This window comes from Callorhinus ursinus, unplaced genomic scaffold, assembly GCF_003265705.2.
Source record: "Callorhinus ursinus isolate GAN/ISIS: 27379988/994484 unplaced genomic scaffold, GSC_fseal_2.0 scaffold4, whole genome shotgun sequence".
Classification (NCBI taxonomy): Eukaryota; Metazoa; Chordata; class Mammalia; order Carnivora; family Otariidae; genus Callorhinus; species Callorhinus ursinus.
In genome coordinates, this window is record NW_027397066.1 from 81953364 (window position 1) to 81969377 (window position 16014).

The window sequence follows — 16014 nt, forward strand, 5'->3', positions numbered from 1 at the left end:
TGAAGAATTGCAGTGACTCAAAGTTCTCAAAGGAAAAAGACAAGACTGATCTTATTTTACTAATGAAACTATAAGCCATGATAGTGCTTGGTACAGGATAGGTTCTCAGTAAATATTTCTGGAATAAATGAGCCTTAGCTCTCTTTTTATAATGAAAACATTCAACATTTGTTAAATGAACAAAGTTAAAAAAAAAAGACAGGTTTAAGATTATAGAAATTTTTTTATAATCACATATCAACAAAAATCTGTTATGCAGTCTTCTTTATGGTAATAATTAAAAATGGGGGGCGCCTGGGTGGCTCAGTCGTTGGGCGTCTGCCTTTGGCTCAGGTAATGATCCCAGGGTCCTGGGATCGAGCCCCGCATCAGGCTCCCTGCTCCATGGGAAGCCTGCTTTTCCCTCTCCCACTCCCACTGCTGTGTTCCCTCTCTCACTGTCTCTCTCTCTCTCTGTCAAATAAATAAATAAAATCTTTAAAAAAATAATTAAAATTGGATTTTCCTACTTTAGATACTTAATAAATATTAACAGTCAACAGTCAATTATTTCATAAACATGATATTTCCTTTATTTAATCAACAATATTTATGGAGCACCAATTATGTCATAGACAGTGCTCTGGGCACTTGACATATATTAGTGAATAAAACAGAATGATTCCTGCCTTTGTAGAGACCCACTCTCCCAGATATATTTAGAAACTGTGTGATAGAGAAAAAGGGAAAGGGGACATTTATAGAACACCTACTGTGTGTCAGGCAAGGTCCACAATCACATATCCATGTTCCAATATCCATAAAGCTCTGAAAAATGAAAGTTATTCTATAATTTGACTGCAAAAACCTGACTTGAACTCTTTTAGAGGCAAAATTTGACCTGAATGGGTGTGAAGCTGCTAGAGTTTTCATTTATCCCATTTAAGTGTGAATATTTCTCCATGTTGCTGCGGAAATGTTACTATTAAGTAATGGGCTGCTCGCCAGATGTTAAGTGTTACTATGTTATGTATAATATATGCCCCTTATTACCTTTCTAAAATATGAACAGTTCTGAATTCCAAACTACATCTAGTCTACAAAGATTTCACAACAGAGAGTTGCAGAATCTTATTATGTTGGTTATTTTATACAAATTGTCTCATTTACTCCTCATCTAACCAATGAGAAAATTGAGGCTGGAAATGGTTAAGTCCTATAACCAAGTAATAGATGGGAACTGAAATTTATTTCTTCAACAAAAATTTACAGATCATCTACTTTCTGCTAGACAGTTTCAGATGGTATGGTGAATAAAACAGTCAAAAAAAAAAACCCTGTTCACACTAAATTTACAAATGGGAGAGGGATGAGCAATGGACAAATTATACAAGTAAAATAAAAAGTACATCATACAGTGGTAAATATTTAGAGAAAACTAAAATGACAAAGGAGACGAGAATGGACAGGGAGACCAGCTTTCTAAATAGGATAATTAGGAAAGGTCTCACAAGTAAGGATTCAAACCTCAGTCTGTCTGACTTGAAAATCCTGTTATCTCAGAATCAGAACAAGGAAAAGGAGTCCTTCAGATACCAGAGTAACCCAGTTCTTCCTTTCTGTTGCTTTTCCAGTGTTTAAATGGACTCTTCTCTTGTAGGTATTTTCAAATGTTGGTTTTGGTGCCCAAAACATGCCTTCTCTGCCTCCTTTCTTGCTTAGTTAGTTTCTACAATTTCTTCAGACCTCAACTTAGCTTTTCCTTTTCTCAAGAACTCAAATTCCTCAAGACTAGGTTTGGCGTTCCTCTTATATCCCCCGCAAAGCCCCCTGGACGTCAGCCCTCTCCCGGCAACTACCACAGTGTACTGCAGCTACCTTGTCTGACTACTCTTCTAGACTACAGGCCACTTGAAGGCAAGGATTATGTCTTGTTCACCGTATCTGTTGAATGGATGGATGATGAATGGACAGATGGATGACTAAGTCCAATGTAAGGGCAGAAATGGTTAGGATCTAAAAGTCAAAGGTGGTAAGTGCTATAATAAAAATGTAGTTGGCACCAAAAGTCAATTTGGAATAGAGGAGAACAGACTGTAGGACAAGGAATAGAGCTATGAGTATGATAGATAGTATCTGAATGCAGAAAACAAAAGGAAGTGATAAAACACTAAACAATCCTAAAGTCATTATTACTTGGTTTGTATGCATAAGATGATTAATTATATACCAGATTAACCCTCCAAAATTGTCAAGATTTCCTGAGCATAAAAGGCTAGGCAATAGAAAAAGGCAGCCCAAGAGAGGACTGTTGGATACTGTAGGGAAATTAGAGGTTGGAATTCACAATCCTCTAGAAATGGGTCATAAAGCTAAGAATTGTCACAAAGACGGGGAAGCCAGCAGAGAGGTATAAAGTTGACATCACCAATGTACCAGCTGAAGACCACTATGTATTTCAAGTAATGCTCCAGATATACTCATTTACCTAATTTTTCACACCTGAATCAAAAATTACCATTCATATATTTATTTTAATTCATATTTTTATTCATCATTCCTTCACCAATTAAATGCATTTGTCATAGTTTCTACAGTTCACTCCCTACTGAAAGATTCAAACCTTCTCCATCTTCACCAAAGAATTTTTTTAAAAGAGATAAAAAAGAAAATGAATTAAAAAGAGGTAACCTATTACCTACCCCAGAAGGAAGTATCGTACAACCAGTCCAGAAAGACTGACTTCAAGCTCAACAATGGAGAAATACATCTAGTTCAGCCCCTATGTCTTCCTTTACGTGAATGAAAGCATAGTGGATAGGACAGGAAGGTCCTTTTTCAATTCTTTTTTTTTTAATTTTTATTTTTTAAAGATTTTTATTTATTGAGAGAGAGAATATGGTAGAGAGAGAGCACGAGAGGGAAGGAGGTCAGAGGGAGAAGCAGACTCCCCGCTGAGCAGGGAGCCCGATGCGGGACTCAATCCTGGGACTCCAGGATCATGACCTGAGCCAAAGGCAGTTGCTTAACCAACTGAGCCACCCAGGCACTCCTGTTTTGTTTTGTTTTTTTTTTTAAGATTTTATTTATTTATTTGTCAGAGAGAGAGAAAGAGAACACAAACAGGGAGAGGGGCAGAGGCAGAGGGAGAAACAGACACCCTGCCAAGCAAGGAGCTCGATACAGCACTTGATCCCAAGACCCTGGGATCATGACCTTGGCCAAAAGCAGACGCTTAACTGGCTGAGCCACCCAGGCGTCCCATCTTTTTTGCACGTTATAGCTGATCATTTAAATAGAATCCAAATTTAACTGGTGTTTAGGGAAATATTTATTCCTTAGACAAAGGATTATTTATTTTGTAAGTTTAGTAAAATGATTTCATTTCAAGAACTACAGCTTAAATCAAATCCTAATCAAATCCCCATAATTCAAATGACTTATACTTGTACAGAAGTGTTCCTAACTGATAAATAGAATGATGACCCAGTTAATGCTTTACAATGATCTTGTAAGTTTTTAAAATAAAAGATGGGCTTTTTTTTTCAATGAGAAATTAAAAACTTCAAATTAGATCCAGGACACTTCTCAATAATTTTTCAATATATTTCAATTCAAAAATAGTGTTTAGTTACACAGAATATTACAATATAACTTTACAAAGTTATATTTTTTCTTCAGTCTTATTGTAAGCTAGCTCTTACTTATGCAATGGATGCAGTATTATTGCATGGCTTCTCCCATTGAGCCAAATTGTCACTGAGCAACTTGTTTACATAATCCTGCTAACACAAGATAACATGGTTTTCTTCAAAAAAAATCCCCTGTGTACAGGTAAAACAAAAAGCAAAAACATACAGCATCTAAGTGTTTGCTGGTGATCTGTTACCTCACTAAAGCAACACTAACGAAGGCTAATATAATGAGTAAATGTTACATAATTCAGCTAAGCAACTCATATAAGTTATCCACTTAAGTACTCTGAATAACTTAGGGATTCTATTAAAGAACATTCCAATCACATTTAGTCCTCAGAGGAAAAAAAACTGAATTTAATAAAAAAGGGATAAGAAAATTATTGACCAGAGAAACAATTTCTAATACAGCTGTACTACTAAGCTAATACTTATACCCAATAAGAATTCATGGTCTGAAACTTGGCTAGGTCCTCAAAGCTAACGAGCAATCCTTCCATTCCCTTTGCCTTTCCACTCTGTAAATTTTCCATACTTTTACAACTCTCCTCAAGTTTCCAATCTCATCTCTTTTCTTCTAACTCTCAGAGGATAACCTCCTCTCCAATTTCCCAGAGAATATAGAAGCCAACAGACAGAAACTCCCTCAATCTCCTGTTTCCATCTTTCCAAATCTGGCCATACACAAAGTATATCTGTACCCACCATCATCTTTCATTCTTCCATTCTCAAGATACCCTGCCTAAATACTCCAAGAGATAGTAAAACAAAGCACTGCTCTTCGTTCCTTATTTCTACCATACCTTGAGCTACTCCTCTTTTCCTTTTAAGGGGAGGACAGAGGAAACGAAGAAAAAAAATTTTTTTAAAAATAGCACCAGATTTAGGGCATACCTATTCTCCAAAACTTTCAACTCTATTCTTTGGTGATATTTCCAAAATACATAAGTAGTTCTATAGTCTTTTCTTTAATCACAAAATGCTTCTAAACAGAAATCACATATAATACAATTAACTTTATTTAGGTCTTTCATTAAGAACACATTCTCCCAATAGAAAGTCAATTCTACAAGAAAATACAATTTGTTTTCAAATAGATGTGGTTTCCTGGAACACATTTCAGTACACCATTTAATTAAAGCTTTTTCTTGAAGAAATTCAAAAGGAAGTCTCTCATTTATTCATTCACCTATCTCACATAGTCAGCCAACTCTCAATCACACAATACTAGTTATAAAAGTAGTTAGCAAAGTTATATCCCAAAAGTGCTTCACTACCATTCATGCTAATCAAATAGCCTTTAGCATGGCTTCACCATGATTAGGTAGTCTTTTTTTTCTTTTCTTCCACCAACACCAACATCTGTGGCCACCCTCAGATAAAATATTACAATCAAGCTTAGCATCTAAATATGTAGGGAAAAAAGAAAAATGTAAATCAATTGATATTTTATTTAAAATGACTTCAATTCTAGGGGGCGCCTGGGTGGCTCAGTCATTAAGCATCTGCCTTCGGCTCAGGTCATGATCCCGGGGTCCTGGCATTGAGCCCCGCATTAGGCTCCCTGCTCTGCGGGAAGCCTGCTTCTCCCTCTTCCACTCCCCCTGCTTGTGTTCCTGCTCTTGCTGTGTCTCTCTCTGTCAAATAAATAAATAAAATCTTTAAAAAAATAAAAAAATAAACTGACTTCAATTCTAAATTATGGTAAGAAAAAAAGAATGAACTAAAAAGCAATGGAGAAAAAAGGATGAGGAAAAAAAGGAAATAAGATCAGAAGAAAAGTAGATAAGAAAACATTAAGAGAAAGACAATCTAGTTTTATCTGCTCTTCACTTGAGCTAGTTCACTGTACTATAATTCATTCTCCATGTGAATTATCTGATTAATCACTGTTTAGAGTCCTTCAACCTTGCTAGAGAGCAACATCAGTAAAATATCAATAAAGTTTCCCTAAGCTGTAGCAGAAAACAAAACAGCATTTTCTGTAGTGTTTCATACTCAAAGGTTCATTTTATTTCCAGAAAAGCTTTTCTTAATTATAAAATCAGTTACATCAGAGACCCAAAATCTAGTTCACAATTTTCCAACTCTACCTAATTCTTTTACTTAAAGTAGAAGTATAACATGAGGTAAAACTAAAAACACAGAGGCAGAATAATTAGAGTATGAAAAATATTAAAAGAAGAGGACATAATTATATGTTTGCATATATATATATAAAGATGTCTTTAAAGAAATAGAAAAAAATTGTGCTACATTAATACAAGTGAATTTGAACATGTTGCTGCTATTGCCCTCAATTTTCCTCTCATATGAAATTCTCCTACTTTCCTGTATACAAAGACAAAACAATTCTTTCTCCTCTATTATCCTCTCCTAATACAGTTATCTAAATATTACACTGTGTCAAAAAATTGAAATAATATTCCCCAAGAAAAAATATCTGGAAGCAACGTTTGCCTTATAAGTTACTTTAAAAGATGGAAACTTCCATAGAGTTGGTACTTTACAGACTGATCTGATAAGTAACATAAGGCATAAGACACCCAGAGTTCAATTCTTCTGGGTTTGTTCTTCCACTGAATTATAGTTCACACATTTTTTTAGGTGTTATAACATTAAAAAATTATGTTAGTATCAATTCTAGTTGAGATATGTCATATTTATCCCTACCTGAGAACTCCATCTACTTGGTCTTTGGTGTAGCCCTTTCCACTTTCACCGCTACCAGATGTGCTGTCCTTTGTACAATTAGGCTTGTTTTGATCACCACAACCTGACGGTTTTCGGCAATGAGGGCTATTTCCAGCGGTGCTTCCATTTTTCATAATTATCTCCAACAGTGCTGTAGAAAGATACAGAAAGCATACTATACCATGTTACATCATGTATATACACATGATCTTGAGAAGAAAGTTATAAAGCTGAAAAATTAAGAATCATGTACTCTAAAAGTCTTCACCATATGGCTTTTTAAAATAAAATATATTCCCTTATATACCTGTTTAAGACCACATCACTTAGAATATTAAGAAGTTAAATCTAATAACTCAAAAATACTATCATTTAATTCCTATGACACACTTTCATTTGTCGTATCATGGTGAAACTACAGAATACCAAAGAAAAAGAGAGAGTCATTAAAGAAGCCAATGAGATTATCTACAAAGAAACAGAAATTAGACTTTCTATTTCTCAACAACAACAATGGCAGCTAAAAGGCATGGAAATAATACCTTCAAAATGGTCAGAAAGAATAACTGTCAACTTGAATTCTGCACTTATTTTCTAAAAATGCTCAAGATTAAAAACATTTCAAAGAAACAAAAATGGATAAAATTTACCACTAAGATTTCACTAAAGGATACTGTAATATATAGGTTTTGGGCAGAAGGAAAATGCTTCCAGATAGGTGAAAATGTAAAAGGGAATGGTGAGCAAATTCTGTGGTAAATGTATGAATAAATCTAAACATTGAGTCTATAAAACAGTAATACAGTTATGTCTAGGATTTGCTTTAAAATACTGGAGGAACATAAAAGAAAGGGTAGAGAAAATATATATAAAATAAGATTGGCCATATATATTCATAAGGGTTAAAGATGAGAGGGCAATAGGAATTAATTACACTATTCTTTCTTTTGTGTACGCTTGAAACTTTCCATTAAGTTAAAACTAAACATAAGGGCAGACTGGGTGGCTCGGTCAGTTAAGCATCTGCCTTCAGCTCAGGTCATGATCTCAAGGTCCCTGATCAGCGGAGAGTCTGCTTCTCCCTCTCCCTCTATCTCTCTCCCTCCACTTGCACATGCTCACTCTCTCTCTCACAAATAAATAAATAAAATCTTTTAATAAATGTTTAAGAAAAACTAAACATAGAAAAAGGAACTAAAAGGAAGAAACAGAGAAATTCGCCATGGTGGGAGAAAATTTTAACACATTTCAATATAACACAATGCAATGTCATTTATTAACTAACATTGGGTAGATGAAAAAAGTCACCAGGATACAAATGATATAAATGTCTAATTTATCAAGCTTGACCTAAGAGATATAACATTATGTCCAACAACTGGTGAATATTCATCCTTTCAGGCACACAAGGAATGAAAACACTGACTACATTATAGCTAGACCATAATATTACTCTCTTTGAATTTCTAAGAAGTAGTCATATATTCTACAAATGAGCACAATACATTTAAATAAGAAACCAGTTTAAAAACTTAAGTAGAAAGATCACAAATGGGTTAGGAAAAAAAATTGAGACAACTCATATACCAAAGAAATAATCATAATAGAAATGAAAAAGTAGAACTGAAGAAAAATGAATGTACTACATATCAGAAAATGTGGGTCAACAAATGGTGCTGGGACAAGTGAATATCCACATGCAAAAAAATGAATTTGGGCCCCTTTGTTAGACCATATACAAAAATTAGCTTAAAACAGATCATACACCTAAATGTGTGTGTGAAGAAAATACAGAAGTAAAGAAAAATTTCTTCCTAGAAGAAAAGATAGGAATACATCTTTGTGACCTTGAGTCAGGCAAAACATTTTTAGATAAAAGTACAGGTGACAAAGAAAAATAGAGAAACTAGACTTCATCAAAATTAAAAACTTTGGGGGCACCTGGGGGGCTCAGTTGGTTAAGCGACTGCCTTCAGCTCAGGTCATGATCCCGGGGTCCTGGGATCGAGCCTTCCATCAGGTTCCCTGCCCGGCTGGAAGCCTGCCTCTCCCTCTCCCACTCCCCCTGCTTGTGTTCCCTCTCACACTGTCTCTCTCTCTGTCAATTAAATAAATAAAATCTTTAAAAAAAATTAAAAACTTTGTCCCTTCAAGGAATATTATTATATTATTAGTAAAGTAAGAAGACAATCCACAGAAAGGGAGAACATATTTAGGAAATCATACATCTGAAAAAGACATATACCCAAGAGAAATAAAAACACACATCTACACAAAAACTGGTTCAGAAATGTTCACAGTAGCATTGTTCATAATAGAAAAACATTGGAAACACTCCAAATGTTCATCAGTTGATGAATGGATAAAATGTGATATGTCCATACAATGGAATATTATTCAACAATAAAAAGAAATGAAGTACTATGGAAACAATCAACAAAACTAAAAGGCAAAAAACTAAAACTATGGAATGGGAGAAGATAATTGCAAATGACATATCTGATAAAGGGTTAGTATCCAAAATCTATAAAGAACTTATCAAACTCAACACCCAAAAGACCGATAATCCAGTTAAGAAATGGGCAGAAGACATGAATAGACATTTATCCAAAGAAGTCTTCTAAAAACGACATTTTTTCCAAAGAAGATACACAAATGGCTAACAGACATATGAAAAGACGCTCAACATCACTTGTCATCAGGGAAATACAAATCAAATCCATGATGGTTACACCTGTCAGAAAGCTAAAATTAACAACACAAGAAACAACAGGTGTTGGTGAGGATTCAGAAAAAGGGGAACCCTCCTGCACTCTTGATAGGAATGCAAACTGGTGCAGCCATTCTGGAAAACAGTACGGAGCTTCCTCAAAAAGTTAAAAATAGAACTACTTCTACGATCCAGCAATTGCACTATTAGGTGTTTACCCAAAGGATACAAAAATACAGATTCAAAGGGGTACATGCACCCTGATGTTTATAGCAGCATTATTAATAGCCAAAGTATGGAAAGAGCCCAAATGTCCATCGACTGATGAAGGATAAAGAAGATGTGGTCTGTCTGTCTGTCTATCTATCTATCTATCTATCTATCTATCTATCTATCTATCTATCATCTATCTATCTATCTATCTATCTATCTATCTAATCTATAATGGAATATTACTCAGCCATCAAAAAGAATGAAATCTTACCATTTGCAACAACATGGTGCAACATGGAGCTAGAGTGTATTATGCTAAGTGAAAGCAGTCAGAGAAAGACAAATACCATATGATTTCACTTATATGTAGAATTTAAGAAACAAAACAGGAGAACAGATGGGAGGGGGAGGAAAAAAAAGAGAGAGGGAAACGAACCATAAGAAACTCTTAATGATAGAGAACAAACTAAGGGTTGATGGAGGCAGGTGGGTGGGGGATGGGCTAGATGGGTAATGGGTATTAAGGAGGCCACTTGTTATGATGAGCACTGGGTGTTATATGTAAGTGATGAACCACTGAACTCCATTCTTAAAACCAATATTGCACTGTATATTAACTAACTAGAATTTAAATAAAGGTTTGGGGAAAAGGGGGCACCTGGGTGGCTCAGTCAGTTAAGCATCTGCTTTCAGCTCTTGTCATGACTCCAGGGTCCTGGGATCGAGCCTCACAATGGACTCCCTGCTGAGCAGGGCGTCTGCTTCTCCCTCTGCCCCTCCCCCCACTTGTGCATGCACAGGCGTGCTCTCTCTCTCTCTCTGAAATAAATAAATAAAATCTTTTTTTAAAAATTTGGGGAAAAAATGAAGCTGATATATGCTACAACACAGATGAATTTGAAAACATGCTTAGTTAAAAAAAAACAGTCAGAAATATTGTATGATTCTATTTATATGAAATGTATAAAATAGGCAAATGTACACAGAATAAAGTATATTAGTCACTGCCAAGGGCTAGTGGGGAGGAAAGGGTGGAATTGGGGACAAATGAGGATTAACTGCTAATGAGTATAGGGTTTCTTTCTAAGATTAAGAAAGTGTTCTAAAATTGTTTGCTGCAATGGTTGCACAACTGTGAATGTACTAAAACCCACTGAATGGTATACTTTAAAAGAATGAATTATACATATGCGAATTGTATCTCAGTAAGGCTATTATATATATTTTTTAAAGATCCTAGCAGTGTTGGCAAATTTGCAAACATATAGTTGTTTATTATTTATATCATATATGCACTTATACATGTATATAAGTGTATATATGTATGTATATAAGTATATAAGTGTGTGTATACACACACACTTCTTTCTACCGTATCTTTTCCCTAGCTAATGCATTCAAGAGGTCACCAAAGACATAAGAAATTTTTTTTATAATATCTAGTTGTAGATGATGCAGAAAGGCTCTTAGACAGCAACTTATTAGTTATTAACAAGTATAATATATGTTATATAGTTAATTTTCAACTATATTTAGTTTGTATTTAATGCAACATAATGTTAACTTTGAGAGCAGAAGCCAGCATGGTCTAGAGGTTAGTGGTTCACAAAAATTCTCAAAAATTTTGTAAGAATTCTGGGAAGAAGGATGTGACAGCAGCTAAAATTTTAAATCTCTGCCAATTCCCTTATAAAATCTGAGCAATTAGATAGCAAAATCAAAACCTCATGAACAAAATCCCAAAGGACCAGAAGATGGGGATGAACCACCAATAAAGCTACAAGATTTATGTGGGTTTTACCATCTGTGTGGGAAGAAGTAGAGTACAGTAACAGGGCATTTGCCAGTCCACAGAACAAAAGAACTCCAAAATAACCAACAGGGACTTTCTGTATTACAACACATCAGGCAAAACTGAGAAAAGTATGTAAAAAAGAATGAGTTCTGCTCCTATCGTAGCATGTGAGTGACAGGGTCCACAATAAACTCCTAAGGGCATAGAAACTCCGGCACTAAAATGCTCAAAACTAATCAGTCAAAACTCCCATCCAGAGCAAAAGCCACACCAAGAACCTGCTAGGAACAGGACCCATACTGAAGAGGACAGGGGCAGTAAAAGAAATAAGAAACTCCAGATGAAGTGAGGAAGGAGAAAAGAGAGAGAGCTTATAAAGCAAGGTGATATATTTTCAAACATTACCCAAAAACTGGAGAAGGATCTCTGTGTATTTAGAAAGGCTAATTAACTTCACATAAAAATGAGTATAAAAAATTAGTAAAAGAAAATGGTAGAACTGATATCTGATACAAAGTTATTGTGAGAAAAAAAGTGAATAGGAATAAAATAAATCTCTGAAGACAATGAAAACATACCACAAAGACTTGCCAACAGAACAGGTAAATGCTATAAACCACTACTTCAAAACAAGCTGAAAAGATTTTAAAAAGTTATACACAATACAAAAGTACACCATAAATTAGAATTAGAACAACCCCCGGAATTATTCATTCAGAGCTTAGGTGATAAAACTCAGGAAACAACAAGAAATAAAAGAAAAAAACCAATTCAGAAAAAAAGACTAAACTAGAAGAAATAAGGAATTAATAAACTAGAGATAACTTTGTGTAAGCAAAAGAGAATATTAAAAAGAGGAAAAAAATTTAAATTAAAAAATGAAAAAGACAAAAAATTAGAAAAAAATGGCAAATACTGAAAATAGTTAAAGAACATCCAACATACATATAATAGGAGTCCTAAAAAGGAAAAATAAAGCAAGGGAATAAAACAATAATTGGGGAAAACTTCTCCGATAAAAACATCTAAAGTCATATAATGAAAGGGCAAATCACATACCTAAGAATATTGACCCAAAATAACCAACACCAAAATATATTCTAGTAAAATTAACGAAGCATCTAGGCAAAAAGATAAAACAACTTATAAATGAAAGAAAATTAGATTGTCATCAAATTTTATCAGTAGTATTTGCAGAAAACAATGGAATAACATATTTAGATATCCAAAGAAAGAAAATTTCAGTCAAGTATTTTGTATGCACCAACTAACTTCAAGCACTAAGTCCCCAGATGAACGTTTTTCAACATTCCAGAACTTAAGAGCATAGTTCCCACAAGCCCTTCCTAAAAATCTACTAGAGAACAAGCTTCAGGAATACAAAATAATTATAAACACACTGATATAAGGACTGATGGTGAGAACTAAATGTATAGTGACCTACAGAGATAAGACTAAATGACGATTAAAAGAAAGCACATATAGTATATAATAATAATATGCTCCGACACTGTAGACAGATTCAAATATTTTTTAAATGGTGGGCTTCTTCTGGCTTGTCTTTTACTTGAAAAAACAAATTATTGGTCTTCTCTTCCCTTTCCTTTTCTACCTTTTGGCAGCTGACACTTGGATGAAGGAAGCTTACTGGAACCAAGAGGGCAGCAATAGCCAAAAACAGGCCTCAGAATGGCATTACAAACATGGAAACAGAGAATGAACTCTGTTGGACTGAAAGGGAGGTTTGTGAGTATTGCACAGATATCAAAATTAATAAAGATTAAATTACTATAAATGTGCATATGTCCATATACAAACACATATAACACACAGATATACATACACATACATATACATACATACATTCACACATAATTTCTTAGCTCTGTCGACTGAGAGGACCCAAAGGCAATGAAAACCCTGTAGCAAGAAGCCTATCTAGTGTGTCTATCTTAGGTTCCAAGTACCATTGTCCACTGAAAAGAGTAAGAGCTCCTTGGAGAAACAGCTGATTCCCAGGACAATAAAATAAAAAGTGAACCTGAAAATTGTTTTGTGCCAGAAAGTAAGGAAGCTCAAAGAGTGATGGAGACATGTCAAAAAGTTAAAGTGAAAAAGACACAGGAGTCAGTCTGAAGGGACTCCTGACTAAATCTGAGGCAATCTGAGCATCAAAATTAAAAATGATAGCAATGGGGCGCCTGGGTGGCTCAGATGGTTGGGCGTCTGCCTTCGGCTCAGGTCATGATCCCGGGGTCCTGGGATCGAGTCCCGCATCGGGCTCCCTGCTCCTTGGGAGCCTGCTTCTCCCTCTCTCTTTCCCTGTCTCTCATGAATAAATAAATAAAATCTTAAAAAAAAAAAAAATGATAGCAATGGGGGTGCCTGGGTGGCTCAGTTGGTTGAGTGTCTGACTCTTGGTATTGGCTCAGGTCACGATCTCATGGGTCATGAGATTGAGCCCCACATCATCCCCATGCTCAGTGGGGAGTCTACTTGAGATTCTCTCCCTCTCCCTCTCCCTCTCCCCCTCCCCCCACTCACCCACATGCTCACTCTCTCTCAAATAAATAAGTCTTTCAAAAACATGATAGTAATGGATTAAATAGGAATCCATGAATCCAAACTAATAAATAAAGTTGAATGCCAACTAATAAATTGTAGAAGTAATGACAGAATTAGAAAACCACCACTGACAACCATTAGAAATTTGTTCAGGAAAGAATCATCGATGGATGCTAAAAGGAGTTGGGAAGCTTGTTGGGGAACAGGACATTTACACGGTTTCAAGTATTTTCCCAAAAAATATTTATTAATTACAAAGGGGAAACAAAGTCATTTAGAACGGAGAAACCTGACAATCAGCAACTCAAACAAGTGATGAAAATTAGCATCAATCAATAAAGACCAGATCATTCCTGATATGTTATACTAAGAAAACAACATCACTTCTTTGTGTTCCTGCCAAAAATTCATATGAGGAAATGTCAAACCCAAATTGAGGGAAATTCTATAAAATAACTGGCCTGTACTCATCAAAAATGCCAAGGTCAAGAGAGAAAAAAGAAAAGATAATCTGGACAATAAAACATGTCAAATAAATGCAACATGTGTCTTTTTTGTTATCAAAGACATAACTGGGAAGATGGGTAGAATCTGAAAGAGGTACATGCATTAATTTCATTAATTTAATGGTTGTACTGTGGTTATATAAGAGTGTCCCTGTCTTAGAAAATATACACTGAATTATTGAGGGGTAACGGGACATCATGTCTACAACTTACTCTTAACTGGTTCAGGAAAAAATATAGTAAGAACAAATTGTGCATGTATGCATGTATGCATGGGACGGGGAGACAGCAGGAAAGGACAGAGGAAGGGCATGATAAAGCAAATGTAGTAAAATTTTATCAAATAGAAGCCTGAGTGAAATACACAAGGGAAATCTATACTATTCTTGTGACTTTTCTAGAAATTTTAAATTATTTCAAAATGTTAAAAAACTTGAAATGGGGGGGGAAAATGGGGAGAGTATATGCTAAAAATTTTAACTTTTCAATAACTGTATTAGGGGAGTAGTATTGGTAATACTACTCTGAAACTATTATGTAAGTATATGATGTGGCAGAAAGCAAAAAAATAATTATGACATATTCTATCATTTACCATGGTCTTGAGAACCAGCATACTACTGTGGAAGGAAGGAAATAGAAATATAAGCTAGAAAAAAAAAAAGAAATATAAACTAGAGCAATTTAACACCCCAAAGTGCTTAATTTGAATAAGTGAAAGTATAAACTCATAAGCTGTTTTAGCTTTAGGAAAAAAAAAAGTTATTTCCTAGTCTGTACACTGAAAAAGCCCAGAAATAATGAACAATCTAGTAGCTACCGCATCCTTAGTGCCAGATTGTGATGTTGAAACACCATTTTCCACTAACAGAAACTTATTGGAGATATGATTGGTTCCAGATCTATCACAGAAAATGTACAAGAGGAGCCTGAAACATTCTGTTACAACAAACAGCAAGCCAACTATTAAAGACTACTGGGAATCTGTCTGTACTCAGGAGCTAAATGCGAAGGGGCTCCCTACTGGCCAAAGACCTAAAAAATAATACAGTTGATCCTGAACAACCCAGCAGTTAGGGGCACCAATCCACATGCAGTTAAAAATACCCACATAACTTTTGGCTCACTAAAAGCCTAACTACTAATAGCCTACTATTGACTGGAAGGAAGCCTTACCAATGATATAAATACTTGATTAACACATGTTGTATATGTATTACATACTGTATTCTTACAATAAAATAAGCTAGAGAAAAAAATGTTACTAAGAAAATTATAAGGAAAATACATTTATAGTACTGTATTGTAATTAGAAAAAAAAATCTGATTAGTGGATCCACACAGTTCAAACCCATGTTATTCAAGGGTCAACTATACTAATTAACTGCTTTTGGGGAAAAAAAGGGAACCAACTCCTTTTCTTGAAAACTGATAAAAGCAATCAAGCACTTGTCTTTCCTGTATGAACTGTACCACTATGTAACCCCAAGACAGGAAAGGGGAAATACCTCTTTATAGAAGTAGTTCAGCTAATAAATGAAGAATTTTTAAAAACTTGTGGAGCCAGATATGAAAATGATTTTATGTGTTTAGCATTTATAGGTGGACACCAAGTCCCTATGCATGCTAGTTAGAAGTTATCTGTACATTCCCTTTCATTCTTAGCACAAAAATGATCTTCCAGTGTTTTTCTGGACATCTTCCAGGTTAATAGCTAGACGCTGAATATTGCTGAAGCAGGATGTTGTTTTATATTTTCAACATCTTTATGATACTGAAAATTCTACAATTTCATGCATAGGGGCTTTTGCTTAACAATGGCTACGTGTGTACATGCACTCACACCAAACACTCTTT

The 16014-nt window shown here is 35.0% G+C and overlaps 1 protein-coding gene across 2 annotated transcripts in view; it reads right to left on the reverse strand.

The window, feature by feature from the left end:
• The window catches only part of DNAJB14 (DnaJ heat shock protein family (Hsp40) member B14), a 47155-nt gene that overhangs the window by 23657 nt on the left and 7484 nt on the right, over positions 1-16014 (reverse strand). The window contains exons 2-3 of one of the 2 annotated variants that reach the window (XM_073892023.1): positions 6348-6519; positions 680-807 (exon numbers count right to left, since the gene is read on the reverse strand). In XM_073892023.1, coding sequence (XP_073748124.1) covers positions 759-807; positions 6348-6519 — 221 coding nt within the window. In that variant the 3' untranslated portion in view covers positions 680-758. Of the gene's footprint in view, positions 1-679; positions 808-6347; positions 6520-16014 lie in introns of those variants that run through there. The other variant, XM_025873502.2, reaches the window with a different exon arrangement.